This window comes from Ambystoma mexicanum, chromosome 2p, assembly GCF_040938575.1.
Source record: "Ambystoma mexicanum isolate Mex_15411 chromosome 2p, UKY_AmexF1_1, whole genome shotgun sequence".
NCBI classification, from domain to species: Eukaryota; Metazoa; Chordata; class Amphibia; order Caudata; family Ambystomatidae; genus Ambystoma; species Ambystoma mexicanum.
In genome coordinates, this window is record NC_090923.1 from 1,211,473,110 (window position 1) to 1,211,489,879 (window position 16,770).

Consider the following 16,770-nt stretch of genomic DNA (forward strand, 5'->3'; position numbering starts at 1 on the left):
ACCGTACTTAGCACGATCCATTAATTATCTTGTCTAGTACTAGAAAATCACAATTATAACTCCATAGTTGCTAGTTTGAATTGTTTTTATGGTTACAAGTGCAAAAGCTTTTTACACTTATCTCAGAACTGTTTGACTTTTTTGAGATGAAATCACCATGAATGTGTGTGCCTTAAGTCATAGCATCTGATCATCTACATTATTGTTATTTTTTGGCATTTTCAAAATCTTGGCTGAACGCCAATTTTTTTAGATTTAGCTTGAAAATATCATTTTTATATTATTTCCAATGTTTTACAGTGCACAGAGACAGTTACGCCATGAAATGAAACAAATGAACAGCCATAACATATAACAATTAGATACGCAAGATAACATGACATGTGACAAAAAAATCAGACAGACTCTGGCCGGCTACATTTAAGTGCACTTCCTAGTGTCACCTGCCTCTGAAGGTACATTCCTACCCCTATATATGTGCGTTTCTTTACAAAACGTGAGTTCACCCCTTTCAAGGAATCTTTAAATTCTCTTGGTCTCCTAATCACCCTATTAAGTGGGCTCTGGGTGCAAAAACTCCATCCAGCCATCTTTAAACGCTAGGCAAATGGGCGTATCCTCTCTCTCTCTTGGGGCGTCCTCCCCGGTATCTCCTCTCCTCAGATATATTCCTGGTATCTCTCTCTTCTCAGGTATTCTCCTGGTATCTGTCTCTATTGCTCGGGTAACTTGGGTCAATATTTATTCCCTTATATATACATATTATACTCTTATTCTGATGTTATTTTTGTTCATATCCCACCTCCCTCAGTTACCTTTAGCTGGGGAACCCATGAATATTTTACTCTTGTGATTTTTTAAATGCTGTTAATTTTTTGTTTTTTTCCCCTAATCTGGGCTGCCATTGTTATTTTTCCCTGAAAAAGTTACCACAAATATATATATATATATATATATTCCCCTCTCTGCCATACTGTTCTTCCTCCCTGTGTCCCTGTCCCTTCTTTTCTATCGGCTAGGGCACCTGCAGTCTGCCCCATCCCTATCCTATTTTCTATCCCCTATACTCCGCTCTTATCTTGGGCAGAACAGTATGGCTCACCTTAGTCTCCTAGTCTTGACTGTGCAGGTTTTTTTCGGCTTGAAGAGATGTACTCTGTTCAGTAATCTGATCAGTATGTCCATCATCCTATCCATCCTGGTTTGGCTCACCATGTGAAGAGGAGGTGCTAAGACCTTGATCGTGCTCTTTTTCACTTCTGCCACTCTGTCAGGCTCTCCTGGACATTCAGGGGTCCTTTGTTGCTCTCTGGGGCTCTCTGTTACCCTCTGGGACTCTCTGGCATTTCAGCAAAAGCAATTCAAGCAGCAGGCAAGGAGGCAGAGTCGGTTCATCAGGTTTTATTTCATGCCAGGCTAACACAGATCGCAAACAGCATCGTTGTCAAGTACACAAACCCCTCTGCCAGCTGACTCAACGCTGAAAATGGAGCTTCTTTTTATATCTGTCCGAGAAAGAGGATTCAAACCCCCACCTTTTCTAAACATGTCTAGGCAAAGTTCTTAGCTGACTAAATTCGCGCACATGGCAATTATTCCTTATCTGTTTAAACCTTCAAAATGAAATACATGCTGGCACACATCCCTGCCCCAAATATGGTCATGCAGCTGCTTCTCTTGGCTAGAATTTCAGACAAAGCCCAATTAACGGTCTGGTTTCAGACTGCCTATCTGATTCTTACACGGCAAGGCTGCCTTGAATTGTTGAACTCTGGGCTGGCTCATGCAGCCACTGTCTACAGGTAGTCTTTATTTAATACATTTCTTTTACTCATATAAAGGCATTGTCAGTTAAAGGCATTGTTGGTTACATAAATGGCAGAGTCCTTTTCTGTCTGGGTATAGGAAAAAACTTAGATCATTTTCCTACTCAATTTTTATACTATGCATTCTGTACCATGCCTACTTACTAAACCATGATAAAAGCATTTTCAACCTTATAAACAGAACACTATTAAAGGTACTAATATATTTTAACCATGTGAGTCTATTTTCATACATTTACCATACTAAATCATTCCATACAAATTTCTCTGCCTGGCCTTAAGTAAGGGAGGTGCTCCCCCCTACTGCATTCAGTTGTTGGTATCTCATCTTCATTTCAGCACCTCCATTACAACAGTAATTGTTCCCCGCATGGGGTGTGATCAATACTGCAGAGTGGGCTTGGGACATCTGACTGCTCTGCCCAGAGCCATTTACCACACTGTTGTCAATCTTCAGCCACCCCAAACCTCAAAGCCTGTGGCCAGCACCACCCCTGAAAGCAATGGTACAGAAACATTACATCAGAGAGGCTTCATAACACTTGCAAATACAGTTTAAATATTAACTCAATCTATGTGGGTGTTGGTTGGCCACACATATCGAGACATATTGCTGTGTAATATGAGCCTCTCAGCTAATACTAGGGAGACATTATCTGAAAAGCTGTACTTTATCTGAGGCCTCAGCAGACAGGTCTGGTTGAAGATGCATCAGGGCTGGCAGAGGTCTATTTAAACATGATGATTGGGATGTCCCTCTGAACTGATAGCTGGGGAAAATAGTATTAGGCAGCTGTGGGCTGCTTAAAGGATAATTAAGCCAAAATAATACAGCAAGGTGGTTAATAGCTGCAGATTATCAGCTGGCCAGCAGGGAGCTGAAACGCTAAATGTCTCTTGAAAAGCTATTAATCGCTCTTTTACAGTAGGGTGCCAATGCAGAGGAAACTGGAGTCAAAAGACATAAGATAGGAACATTGGTGGCTATGCAAGAGGAAGGTGATAGGCCTGAGACGAGAGCAAAGGCAGCCTGCAACATGTATGCTGCGCACATTTAATGTCTGAATAATAGGAATACGTTTCCGGGTCATAAGAATGCCAACATGGGGCAGCTGCTGAGGGCCACCCCAGGCCCAGGGGCCAATTTTAAATGAAAACGTTGAAAGGCCCTGAAAGCATCCCTGTGTACAGCACTTCCCTTCACATTGTCATGTTGAGTGCTGATAACATTGCTTCAATTGAGTGGCATTGAATTCAATAATGGCCTGCTTCTGAAGAAAGAATCACAAAGACACGAGAAACGCTATACTGATGCAATCGCTCACTTAGTTAAAACTTGTCTGAGTGTGCATAGCAGTTTCAATCCCATTTGGAGAACAGGCAAACTTTTCACTGTGCACAAGCCATTCTTCGCTGCATAGCTTATTCATCATTTGTTTTTTCCAGCATGTTCGCTCTCAGCGGTCTGTGGTTTGGGAAGGCACTGACTTCGACACTGGGATTGAGCTACTGGAACTAGTCTATGTGCATAGGACTCTTGTGGATCCCCAGCTGTAAATCCCACCCATCCACGTCTACAAACCCATACACAGAACAAATACAAATCCCTCAGTCCACCCCTAAAAAACAAATGTATATACTCTGCATTGCTCCCATCCAGACCAACCCTTACAATGCACCACACACGTCTGCGTAGCTTATTAATTATTTTTTTTGCCAACGTGTTTACTTTTGGCTGACCGTGTTTTGGCATGCACTGGCATGACACTGGGGTTGAGCATACATGCCAACCTCCCGCCTAATATAATTATAACCCCAATGCAATCCTATGGGAAAATTACATTCTCACGATTTCTATTGTGAAATCTCCCTTTCAGTGGCTCACCCATACATAACCATCTCTACAAAACATACACCAGACTCCACGTCTACAAACCCCTGCACAGAGCATCTACAAATCCCTCAGTCCACCCTTAAAAAAACGAATTCAACTCCTCTGCCTTGGTCCCGTCCAGACCAACACGTACACAGCCCAGAGATGGACAGTTGATATAAATCATTGGTACGCCGTACCACTAGTTCTTTGAATTTTTACAGAGCGTACCTCTAGTTCAAATGCACAAGAAACGCGTCCTTGACGCTTCGTCTTTCTCCCGACCCAAATATAGAATCGGATTGGGACAGATATTCAAGCACTGCAGTTTGCCAAGTCTCTGTTAGGCAGACACACACACACACAGGGTCCGTGGCTCTGCAGGTCGTTAAGGTGCTCCAGTGCTGGCTGTCTTCTTCTTGCTGTTAGATTTAATCCATCAGCTGTTACTTTTGGATACCGAGGCTTGAGCCTCATTACTCCATCTTCTCGGGTTGAGTATATAGTCGTGGGTTAGAATTATTCTTGGTCTGTGGGGTCTTGTCACAGAAGTGCTAGTTTCACAGGGTCTTCGCAGTGATGCTCCTGTTGCAAACACATTTCTTTTATCAGTTGCTGTGGCAGAGCCTTTCATATGCATGATGGCACATTTACAACTTAAAGGGTTCGCAAAGCACCAGTTACCTTGCAACTCTGTGCTAAAGTGAGCAACACAAATAATGATGTGTTATTTAAATAGCGCTTTACAGAGCACATATTTACATACAATATCACCCAACTGAAATTGGTACTCATTTATCGACCTCGGAAGGATGAAAGGCTGAGATGGCCTTGCCGGGATTCAAACCTGCGACCTGCAGATCACGCTCAGATTCCAGCAGCGAGCGTTCAACCTGCTGATCTATCTTACCAGCATGTGTTTCTAAGATGTGTTTATATCTATGATGTCTACTATCTTGATATGAAAAACAATAAAGTTGATTTAATTTACTAATCAAATGATTTCAACATGAATAACGTCATGAGGCTTGTGACAAATAATCTGCATATCTTTCTTTATTACCCAACTTCTTTTATTACATGTCTCCAATCACTGAAAGTACCATGGGGTTAACTAAATTTTTCAGGTTGGCATTATCTTGGATTCTAGGACTTATAGTTTACCATTCATTGATTTGCAAATGAAAGCCACAATGATATTCTTTTAGCTGAACATGTGCTATAAGGATTTACATGCTGTCATGTGGCTTTATTATGCAATTATTTTTTGTAAGTAAACTGGTCTCCGCCCAATTGACCCTCCTTCCCCACCGTCAGTGCAACCATCCCAATCCCTGCCTTTTCTGCTTGCAGCCAGGGTACCACTAATTCCTTTTTTTCCACTTTAACCCTCCCCCTTTGCAAAGCCCATGTTCACCGGCGTCTGATCAAGAACCCAATGCAAAATAGAAGATCTAAAGTTGTGAAATGAAAACATCTGGGTACCCGCAAATTCAACTGGACAGCTGGCAGGGAACTGGCTGATTTCTCGATAGACTATTCGTACGCGCTGTACACCTAATCATTAATGGGACACAAGGTAGTCGGGTAGAGTAAGCTTAGAACGTAAAGTCATGTAAGGCGTACGCTGCACGGGACGTAACTTGTAAGCACGTGACGAGAATACGTTGTTAGGTGCGCTCCTCTAACGGGAACAAGTCTCTTCAGTAGTTTCTGCCTCCTCTGTTTGTTGGTACCAGATCCTTGATCCGAGAACCAGCATCAACATCATGGCGCAATACAAGGGGGCAGCTAGCGAAGCTGGCAGAGCTATGCAGCTCATGAAGAAGCGCGAGAAGCAGCGCGAGCAGATGGAACAGATGAAACTACGTATAGCCGAGGTTAGAGGTCATCGGAGTTGGGGTAGATTTAGGACAGCAGCTGTCAAAGGGTGCTGGGCAAGCCTGGAGTGTGGGGATGATCAAAGAGGGATTGCCATGTCACGGCAGGTGACGAAGTGGAGGTGCATATTGTACTATGGGGTGGTGGGTTGTTGGCCATTATGCGACGTTAGATGAGGGATAAAGAGGGATAACTAGTTTGTGGAATGTTGAGGACAGGAAATCAATATTGGGGAGGTGTCAAATAGAACGGGAAAGAGAAGGGGGTCGGGGTCCGTGAGAGGGGGCATCCAGGTTCAGACTGGAACGTAATTTTGTCCTGGACACCAATGAAAAAGTGGCCCTCGATAACAAATTGGAATTAACTATTTTCTCTGACGACCTTTTGAGTAGTACTCAAGGAGGTGTTTTTGGTAATATGTGATGCAAATAGTGCTTTGTGAAGTATATTTGCTTAGTAGCATTTTCTAAAACTAGTGCAGTAACTCAAACTGGCCCTCCTTGCAAGGCATACATTAGTTTTCACTGTGATGGAAATGGAAACATTTTTGAGGGGGATCCCATAAGGGCTTGTGTGGGGGCGGAGTTCCGAGGAGGCAGAGTCAGGAGGGGCAGAGCTGGCAGTTGAATTCCAATCAAAGGTAATATTAAGAATAATATTTAAAAAATGGTGCAATTTCTTTAATTGCTTGAAAAGTACACAAACCATAGTAAGCGTACCTTGCTGTGGTTTGTGTACTTTTCAAGGCAGCACCGTCCCAAACTACAAATACCAGAATTCATTTGAGAAAGGCAACAATCCCCGACCCCGCAAAGCTGGGGGTTCAGTGAATATTGCGTTTTCCAAACAGATTCTTTCTGCTCAGTCACAGGGTCTTCGAGCCTCTGAACCCGGGTGCTCGCCTCAGTGATGTAATCTGGCCTGTGGGAGCACACACTGTGCACGGTGCGCTCGCACAGAGCAGATTAGGCCACACAAGCGAGCCCCCTGGTTCGCTGTGGGTCTGCCTTGGCTCCTGCTGCCTGTGAGATAGGTGGGCAGAAGAGCGCTAATGGCGCCAATGTGCTGTGTGTGACTCTGCACCCTACCGTAGCGTGGAAAGCACTTTGTTTATTTCAGTTTTTCTGGCGCTGAGGCTGGCCGGATCCCGAGATCCGTCTACACATCTGGTGCCGGATCTCGTATCCTGCGAGAGACGGCCCATTGGCCAGCGCTGGTTTTTCAAACATTGATTAGCAGAATGTGCTAATTAAAATGTTCTTGATTAGCAAACCTTATTTGATTAGCAATGTTATACTAATATTTTAAATCTCATCAGAAGTTATTTGTACCCAATACATAACATTAGCAAGAATACAGCATTTCTCTGTGCTTCTGAAGTAATACATTAGTGTGAGGAGTGTCTGTAAAATGGAAAGGTTAGAGCTGTATGAATGGACAAAATAATAACAAGGCTCTGAAAACATTTTTCAGTGCAAGGCTTTGTGTGGCTGGGTGCAGTCGGTGTTGCACAGGGCAGTGTCCTTAAAATTGTATGCTTGACCCTTCATTTCCTGTGCAAGGAGAAGTTCAGAAGTTTCATAAAACCAAAAGTTCACAATTATAAAGGAACGTCATAGCTGAGGGGTAGTATGGTTTTGGGGCAGGGAGGTTGTCCACTTCAGGTGGACAAGATGGCCCTTGCCTGTCATTAATATAAACTGTTTTCAATATAGCATTCATTACCACTTTCAGGTGAGGGTAGTGCCGTTAACGTTCCTCAAGTCAAGTCCAGTCCGGTCAGGTAAGCACAAGCACAGCATTTGAGCGCTATGCATCCATGAAAGCGTTATTTATCACTATAAACACTGAGAGCAGTAGATCTGCAGCTGTACATACTGGATGGAACTATTGATTTACTTTGCCTAAACTTCTAGTTAGCTTTGTTTATTCATTATGTAAGAGGAAATAAAGTAAGCGACTTAGCAGAGTGGATGGTGTAGCAGGCAGAGATCTGGGCAAACTAGGTGAACATTGTAGTTTTACTGCCATCTCACTTTAATGAGAGCTGGTATAAAGCAACAGGGTGGAACAATAGGATGTCAAGGAATTTGAGATCCGCTCATGGGTTGAGCACCAGTTGCACAGATCATGCAACCAGCAAGCCACAGAACTAGGTTTGCCATCAAATGCATTTGACCGTGTGATCATGTACATTTTTAGAAGTGTTTGTCAATATGATGCACTTTTCCCAACAAAATGAAATATAGTTCACACTGAGCTTTAGACACAATTACTAACAGTTTACTGAGAAACATTTAGACAATGCAGTGTTAGAATACTGTAATTATGCATTATTTAACAACTTACATTTTTAAGAAGGGAATTACAGGACTGTCTTTAAAAAAAAAGAAATGAACACATACTGGTCTATAGTTAGCATAATAAAAGTTTAATCATGATAACTTCTGGTTTGCAATGATTTGCGAAAAAAGAGAATGTGTCTTGCCTAGCACTCCCACACAGGACTTTGGCAATTGTAATAGTGCAGCAGAAATCATCTCCACTATCTCCCATTAGCCTCTTTGCACTTGCAGTGAGTAGATAAGAGTGTGACGGGAACCCTGAGGGCCAGAAAGTGATGCCTGGTGAGCTGTGCCTTCAATGAACAAGGTAGTTTAAATAGCTAGCTGTGCTACACAAGTGTCAATTTGACAGAATCGCATAGCAAATTGCTATGTGACTGCTTATTTCATGCCTTGCATTTGCAAAAAAACAGGCCCAATTTGACCCAAAAACGGCCTCAAACTAGAAAATTGGGCTGGCCCTTCTGGCATTGCCTTTATAGGCCAGTCTGAGCCTGGACGCATTACATAAGGCTCAACAAACACATTGATGTGAGTAAACATACATTGTATCAAGCTGGTTACAAAAAGGCGATATGCAGGTTCAGAGTAAGTTTAAGACTATAAAAAATGTGACTCTAGTTAATATATACTCTAAAAAGTTAACTCATGTAATGTAAGGGGTCATGTTTAGTGCCTGTGCTACTACTAGTGTTACGTTATTGAGATTGATCTGTGCACCACTACATTTTCATGGTCTCCAAGCATATCTGAAAAGGAAGGAGGATTAAGGGCGGGTTAGTTAGTGGGATGACGAGAGCAAGCACTAGAGAGGTTTTGTTGTGCTGTGGAAAAAACGGTTGTGCAGTGTTGGAGATTTAGTTTGTTATGATTGAGTGGGATGTCAGAGCTGGTGTGCATTTTGCGGTGCGATTGTTCTGTGATAAAGCTATGTGTTTGTTGTGTTATGTGGTTGAGCAGTGTTTGTAGAAAAATTGATTGAAAGTTGTAGTAGGGTTGTAGTGGTGAAAGGTCTGTTGGTCTTTGTACGCTACATTGTTTTGTTTAGACTGAGATCCCTTATATGGTTGGTGGCAATATTCTGCTTTTTTTTTGTTGGGCCTGTTCAGTTTATTTGATCCAGTTATGGTGGTCCCATGGTTTGTGGGGTGTCTCTTTGTATCGAGGTTGAGCGTTTGTCTTCCATAGGGCTTCCTGTTTAGGTTTATGAGTTGAAGAGATACGTTTTCCGAATTTTAGGTGTTCTTCTGTTGCTTGTAGTTCTTTGGGGAGTGAGTTCCAGTTTTACTGAGATGCATTAGAAGGCGGATCCTCCTTAATTTTGTTGTGACTTTTGCTTTGGTTTGAGGCAAATGTAATTGCTGGATTAGAGGGTTCGTTTTGGTTTGTACCTGGAGATTCGTTCTTGCATGGCCAGATCATTCATTGGCCTGACAGTGGGAAAGGCAGATTTTAAACCTGTGGTGTTGATTTGTGCAGGACGGAAGTACCAGGTTCGAGTGTCAATTTGCTTTCTATGGGTCTATGGGTTTAGCTGAAGACACTTAGAAGGTTGCTATCCATAGGGCAGAGGCCAAGATCTGATAGATTACAGTGATTTCAGTCTGGTTAGCCGCTGATGTGCAAGAGTGTGACAGGGTTAAGGAGAGTCTCTCTCCCTCTCCTCCTCTCTCTTTTTCAACAGTTGCAAAAATGCTCTCAAAAAAACTTCCAAAGACATTTAATCTTACAACCTTGTTACTGCCTTTTTTCACACAGCACATTTTATCATTGTTTGTTGCTCTAGCTTTAAAACAATGTAAGAAAAGAAAGGAACAGTCTGCAATCATCCCAACTCTTTCCTTTGATCAGGTACCTTCAAGGTCCAACCCACAGCATTCTGAATGGCACCCTGGGCCAATTTGCATATTACAACTCCTGCATGACAGTTTATTTTATTGTTTAAAGCGTTGATATAGCTTGAGATCAACGGAGCGCTGAACATAGTGTGGGTAGTCAGCGTTTGGGCTGTTGTCTTTTAACAGCAGCGCAGTAATGTGAGTTGCGGTCTTTGCGTCCATTTAGATCAGTCCTTAGTCAGGTGTTGTTGAAAAAGCCATGTTTTGAGACCTTTGTGAAATTCTATTTAAGTGCTGAACAATTAATAACAAACGGTACAATACTTTTAATGCAGAGCAATGGTGGCAATTAGTGCAAACGCCAAGAAGCAAGATGAGGATCCGTTGTTGGGAATAGATGAAAGGAGGTGCGTTTTAGACTGGTTTGGAAATTGTGCTGGGAGGAGGATGAGCAAATAGAGAAGGTAAGAGCGTCCCGTAACTTGGGGGAGAAGAGTGAGAGAACAGAAGTGGTAGGAAGGACAGAGAGGGCTGGGGACAGTAAGCAGAAGATGGTTTTGGGAGCAGAGAGAGCACAGGGGAAAATAAAGAAAGATCCAAAATGAGAAAGGTAGCAGAGTGTGGCCATGGATGCAAATGAAGACGACAGAAAGACTGTGAAAAAGAGTATATACGCCAAAGTGAAGAAAAGATATGGATAGCAAAGACGATGTAATACAGGAACAAGTGAGAATAAAAGACGAAAGATGACTTGAAGACGGAACGGAGAGGAGCAAGATGGGATGTAGGAAGTCAAAGTAGATGGGCAGAGCAATAGTAGATACAAGAGGGGATAAGCAAAGCAGTAAGGAGCTTGGTGAGTGGAAGACTAAATGAGGACTATGGGAGATTTTGAATAAATGGAACTGGCGGAATCGGGCGTGGTTTGAGATGTGGCGAGAGAACGAAGGAGAGGAATAAAAAAAGAACACCCAGGTTGTGAGTGGAAGTAGTGGAGGAAAAGAGAGGGAGGAAAGATGAGGGGAGTACGGTAGTGGATCTTGGTCTTACAAGGGTTATGGTTACTTAAAGTGATGAGGCATCCAGAGCTGTATAGTAGAGGGCAGCGAGTCGGAGAATGAAGAGAAGGAGTAAACGATTTGCATGTTGTCAGCATAGAAGTAATAGGATAGGTCATAAGAGCGGAGAGAGTGAAAGTGTAGAGCGAAAAGGAAGAGGACCAAGTACTGAGCCTTGTGGGAGATCGTAGAGGAGTGGGCAAGAAGGTGAAGTGTGGCATGATGAAATCTGAGCCAGGGGGCAAAAATTCAAGCTACTAGCCAGCCATGAAAGTCACTTGTCCCTTCAATTCTCTATATGCACAAAGCTCACCCTTTGCTACTCTACAATAGTCAAATATCATTAGCTAATGGCTAGAAGACAGTGCACATTTTGGGAAAACATTTAAGAACTGAATCGGAGAATCCAAGAAGAGTGAAAGGGGACAGGAGGGTACAGTGGTGAACAGTGTCAAAAGCAGCAGAAAGGTCCAGAAGAATGAGAACAGAAGAGAGTTTAGAGTGGCGAGCGGAGAGGAGAGCGTTAGCCACATGAAGATGGGCTGTCTTAGTAGAATGGGAAGAAAGGAAACCAGAATGAGAAGAGGAGGAAGAAGAGAATGGAGATTTAAATGGGATGAAACCTGGGAATAGACAGCAAGCTCCAGAAGCTTTGAAAGAAATGGCAGAAGAGAAATGGGGTGAAAGTTAGTCGGGAGGGATGGGTCGAGAGCTTTTTTTCAGAACACGCATGAGCATAGCAGGTTTGAAGGAAAATTTGGGTGGAAAGAGTTTTTTAATAAGACAAGTGAGAAGAAAGGAAATGTTTGGTCGAGAGGGGAAGCAGTTGGACGGGCACGAGTAAGAAGGGCAGCAGTATTGAAGTCCGAGTGAAGCGAACATACAAGTGAGTGAAGAGGAGGAGCAAGGAGAGTAGACAAAGGAGAGGTGTTGGATGAAAAAGAGCAGAGAGATCCAACTTTAGAAGTAAAATAATTAGTAAGGTCAGAAAAGAAAAGTTGAGATGAGAGAGAATGATTTGGAGGAAGGGGGAAAGAATGTTTGGGAGTGATTTGAAAGAAGCGATAAGGGTGATGGTAGAGTGAGCTCAGAAAAAAAAGTGGGCTTCCAGGGGGAACTGGTTGTAAGACGCGTGCAACAAAGATTGGGTAGAGAGATCGGAAGGAGATTGAGATTTCTTCCAACGTCGTTTGGCTTTGCGAAGAGTGAAACGGAGGGCAGTGAGATAAGTAGTGGGCCAGAGTTGCATCAGTTTAGGAGTTGGAGAGAAAAGAGGAGCAGGATAGATGGTCTAGGGTAGAGGCAATAGAAGTTTGCCAAGAAGAAGTAGCAGCATCATCCAGGGGAAAGAGAGGAAAAGGGGGAAGAGGGAAGGGAGAGAGGAGTGAAGGGAAGACATAAAAGAGGGAGGATCAAATTAACAAAGATCACGGCGATCAGCTCTATAGTTCAGGGGTGTATTGGCTACTTTTACTCCCTATAAAATAGGCAAATACTCCAAAAAATTAAAAACAGCGAGTAAAAATACCCTCAACAAAAAAATTAGGAAACAGACACTTAGAATCACATGCCCCTGCTTTCACCACACATCTCCACATATGTTTGGACCAGTAGTGCAGGTAGTACCCCTGGAAGAAACTACCATTATAACTGCCTGATCGGAAGAAGTAAATGTGTATCTTTTAAAGTGCATGAACAACTAGGTGTAAAGAAATAATTATTCACGAAACATTTCCGTTTTCTAGTTAAAACACATTTTTACTCGTTTATGAAATGCTCTCATTGGGAATTCGAGTTACATTTTTACTCCCCAGAAAATCATTTTACTCCCAACTTTAAAAAATAGGGAGTAAAATACACCCACCTCTAAATCTTATCTGGAGCACTGACTGCGATGGAAGGTAGATGGGAGTGACGGGCAGGAGAGCAGAATGTGAAGGGATGGAAGGAGAAAGTGGCCAGAAGAGAGAAAGGGATGAGCAGTAATGCTAGTAGGGGAGGGAAGTGATGAAAAGAAAAGGTCAAGGCAGGAGCCAGATGAGGGAGCTGGAGGGTAAATGGTTAAGATTTAAATGATGGCATTCGATGAGGGAAAGAAAAGATTTGTTGTATACAGATCTAGCATTAAGAAAAGCAAGGTTGCGAGAGGGGTCGGGTGTAGTGTTTGGATTGCATAGATTAGAGAGGTTTCTGGAGCAGTTGGCAACAGGTGGGAGGACAGCGTTGAGGTAGGTGCAGGAGGAGTTTAGTAGCCCTGGTATAATGACTAACGAGATGATAAATATTAGAGGGGAGAGAAGGAGGTGTAGTTTTAAGTGAGAGTGTAGGTGCCCGATCAGGCGCAAACAGAAGAAGACAAGCACCCTTCGACTAGGACAATCAGAGCGAGGACACCAAATGAGATGGAAGAGGTAGGCATAGCAGCAGTCACAAGATCAGGCATGGGGCCTCCCTGGTGTCTGGTGGTAGGGGAGGAGCCAGGCCGCAGGAACTGCAGCGGTGTAGTTCCTCGGTGGCACCCCTTACTTACAGGGTGGAGGCAGGTAGACCAGCAGAAGCCTGTGGGCTAGCAGCTCTTGCTGAGAATAGCGGTGGTTATGTGATCCGTCATGTGACCGCCCGACAGTCTGGTTCGGGGGTGGCACCTGGGGGCAGAGCAGGTCCCAGGCATCATGAGCTGCAAGTTTGAAGGACCTTGGGTGGCACCCCTTGCCTACAGGGTGGAGGCAGGCAGACCAGGCCAAATTGGAGATTTGTGGGGGCATTCCGAGCCAGTACCAACATAGAGTACCAGAGGGTGGGTGCTTGATGAGAAAAGGTTGTTTGGGGGTCCTCTCTGCAAACTGTTCGTGATTTGAACCGGTTGGTCGATTTGCTGCACGAGAGGCATGTGCCACCAGATATGTGGAGCTTAGCCGCCAGATACGCTGGTGTGCCAGTCGTGACTGCTTTGTGAATGATACATGCAGTCCTCAACAGGATCCCTGTCAGGAGGACATTTCCCCTTTGATATGCTAGACCAAAAGGGCCTGCGCTATGGTTCGGAAGTCCTGCAGCAGGATTCAGGGTTAGATATATCAATGGGTGGACAGGCCTTCTTGGCTATGTGTTTCTGAAAGGATAGTCTGCTGTCAATGATGAAACCTACAGTTGTTGCTGAATCCAAGAATTGGGGATTTAATCATTTTATGTGCACATTATTGAGCCATTGTTGGGCAAGTTGTTGTTTAACGGGACAACCGAAGACTATGAATTTGGTCTTGGATGGGTTACGTTTGCGTTAGGCAGCCGACATCCAGGACTGGATCATGGCTAGGTAATCACAGAGACAACTGATGTCCTGTGGGCTTTTTACTGCCATGGACAACTGAGTATTGTCCACGTATTGGTGGATGGTTATATTGGGAACCTTGAAGAGTGTGTCCAGAGGTTCAATTTGAAGGTTAAAAATAATCAATGAGAGACCCAGCCTTGGGGAAACTCCACAGGAGACTGGGAGTCGGTTAAGACGTAAGGTGTTGATCTGGACGGCTTGGTGTCTCCACGTGACATAGGGGGTAAACTAGTTCAGGACAGTACCAGAGAATCACATCCTTTTGGCGAGGAGATGGAGGAGGATGCAGTGGTTGACCATGTCAAATGCAGCCAAGAGGTAAAGGACGACGAAGAGGCATGAATCCCCCTTATCCATGATTTAGAGGGAATCGTCCACCACCTGGACGGTGGCTGTCTCGATACTACTCTTGGGCCGGAACCCTGACTGGTATTCTTTTAGGGAGTATAGTTGCTTGATTCCCGCGAGTAGTAGCGCAGCAACAACTTTTTCCAAGATATTTCCAATAAATGGGAGGATCGTAATGGCCCAGTAGTTGACCAGGTCGTCTCAGTCTATAGTCTTCTTTTTCAAAAGAGGTCATATGAGACCAATCTTGAGGTGGTCCGGGAATTACCCTTCTTTGAGGGGAGGCATTAATGATGTTTTGGAGTGTGTTGAGAGCCGGGCCATTCAATTGTTAAAAGATGGAGGATGGGATGATATCGTCAGAAAGTAGGTTTGAGGGAGGCGATTATTTTTAGGAGGTCTGGGGGACAGAGGGGAGAGAGAGAATTTAGTCCTGAGGGGCATTGTGCATGCTGGAGTACAGGGTGGCTAATGCTGTGGGAGATTGATTTTATGATCATTCAGAATTTGTCTATTCAATAAAATAGATGTGGATTCTGTTGCTTTTCTTCCTGAGGAGCTGGCACTCGGGTTTGGGTTTGGTACAATGCTTTACTACTTCAAAGAGGGCTTTGCCTCTGTTAGATGCTGCATCAATAGTAGTAATTAATAGATTATTTTTTTTCCCTCCTATAATCATAAACCTATGGTTGGCGCAGTACGATTTGAGGTTGGTGAGATCTTCAGGATTAGGGTTTTTTGCTACTGTTTCCCCAGGGCTCTGAATAAGCGGTAGTTGGTACCAAGGGTGGATTGTTTGGTCTTAGCTCGGGTGGGCTTTAGGGGGCTTTAGTGTCCACAAGATTCATAGAAGAGTAGTTGAATATTTGTTGGAGTACCAACACATTCCCTGTGGTTGGGGGAAGTCTGTGATGTTTGCTTCTAGCTCATTGACCGGGAAGGTCTTGAATGAGTGGCTCTGAGTGAGGGGGAATTTAGCCTGATCAGACCAGTCGAGTGGGATATGGTTTGAGCAGGTGATTGGGGGGGTTGAGGGGTGCAAAGCCTAAGTCTAGGGTGCTGCCTTTGTTGTGCATGGGGAAGAGCACAATTTGCCTAAGGCCCAAGGATCCGGTCAGTGCAAAAAGCATGTTTTGAGTGTGGATGTTGCCGTGAGACTTGGAGATGTTAAAATCTCCCAGAAAGATGTGTGTGTGCTAATTCAGCAGGGGAGAGTAAGTTGGAGATGTTGGCAATGAAAGAATCACTCATTTCAGATGGTCTGCCAATGAGGTGGAAGGTGATCGGTTCCTTGTGAGATAAAGGGAACCAACAAGCTAGTGATTTGAACAAGCTTGTTCTGGAAGAGGGGAGAATGGATTATGGATTATGGCCAATCTCTGCTCGGATGATGGCCACTCTGCCTCCTGCCCTTCTGGCCGGTCGGCATGTTGGGTGCAGTAGTCTGGGAGTAGGAGGACCTCCAAACCATGGGGGGGTTAGGAGGAATGGCCTAAACAATGTTTCGTGATAAAGAGGGTGTCAAGGTTGTTGTACAAGATGAGGTCAGCAAGGTTGTTGTATGATATGAGGTTGGCAATCTTTGCAGTATGCTCGACTGCTGATTGATAATCATAAGGGGGCCTGTGCATGAGGTTCGAGGGTGGTGGATCGGGGCAAGGCCTACATTGATGCAGTTTGCTAGGGTAGCTTACTGGGGCTGCCCAGGGAACTTGTCAGCGCAAACCCTAGCAAGGGTGGTGATAGGCTGTGGAAGGAGGAGACACCTGGCGCTGTTTTTTGGCAATAAGAGTAGCAATTACTTTGTAGGTAAAATGCAGGATAGCAAATCTTATCCTGGGTCCTATCGGGCCTGAACAGGCACAGACGGGTGAGATCCTTGTCTGTGTCCTTTGATGAGGATGCCTAAGGAGGGCTGATTAAATAGGTGGGGCACGTAGCAGCTGAGTGGCAGGGCTTGGTTTTGTGACCAGCAGCCTCCTCAATGCTGTCTGCTTCGAGTCCTCAGTAGCTACATGGGCGACTTACAAACTGGTGGTGGGTGGAGCAACTGAGTTACAGTTCCTTGTCATTGTTATGAAATATATTCTTTCTGCTGCTTTCCTCCCATAGACTTCTATGGGGATAGCCTTTCTTTTTGTTTTGAACCCTGACCTGACTTTTTGGAAGTAAAGCCTTAAGCATTACTTCCCCTGTCGTTTTACTAATTCTTATCGGGATGCTGATCAGTGCATAAGACTTATCAGTACTGAGAGATGATCTTGCTT

At 44.1% G+C, this 16,770-nt stretch overlaps 1 protein-coding gene across 1 annotated transcript in view; it reads left to right on the forward strand.

The window, feature by feature from the left end:
- Window positions 1–5,346: 5,346 nt before the first annotated feature.
- Window positions 5,347–16,770, forward strand: part of FAM50A (family with sequence similarity 50 member A) — a 357,741-nt gene continuing 346,317 nt past the window's right edge. The window contains exon 1 of the mRNA XM_069645472.1: window positions 5,347–5,579. Within this exon, the coding sequence (XP_069501573.1) occupies window positions 5,469–5,579 (111 nt within the window). The 5' untranslated portion in view covers window positions 5,347–5,468. The remainder of the gene's footprint in view (window positions 5,580–16,770) is intronic.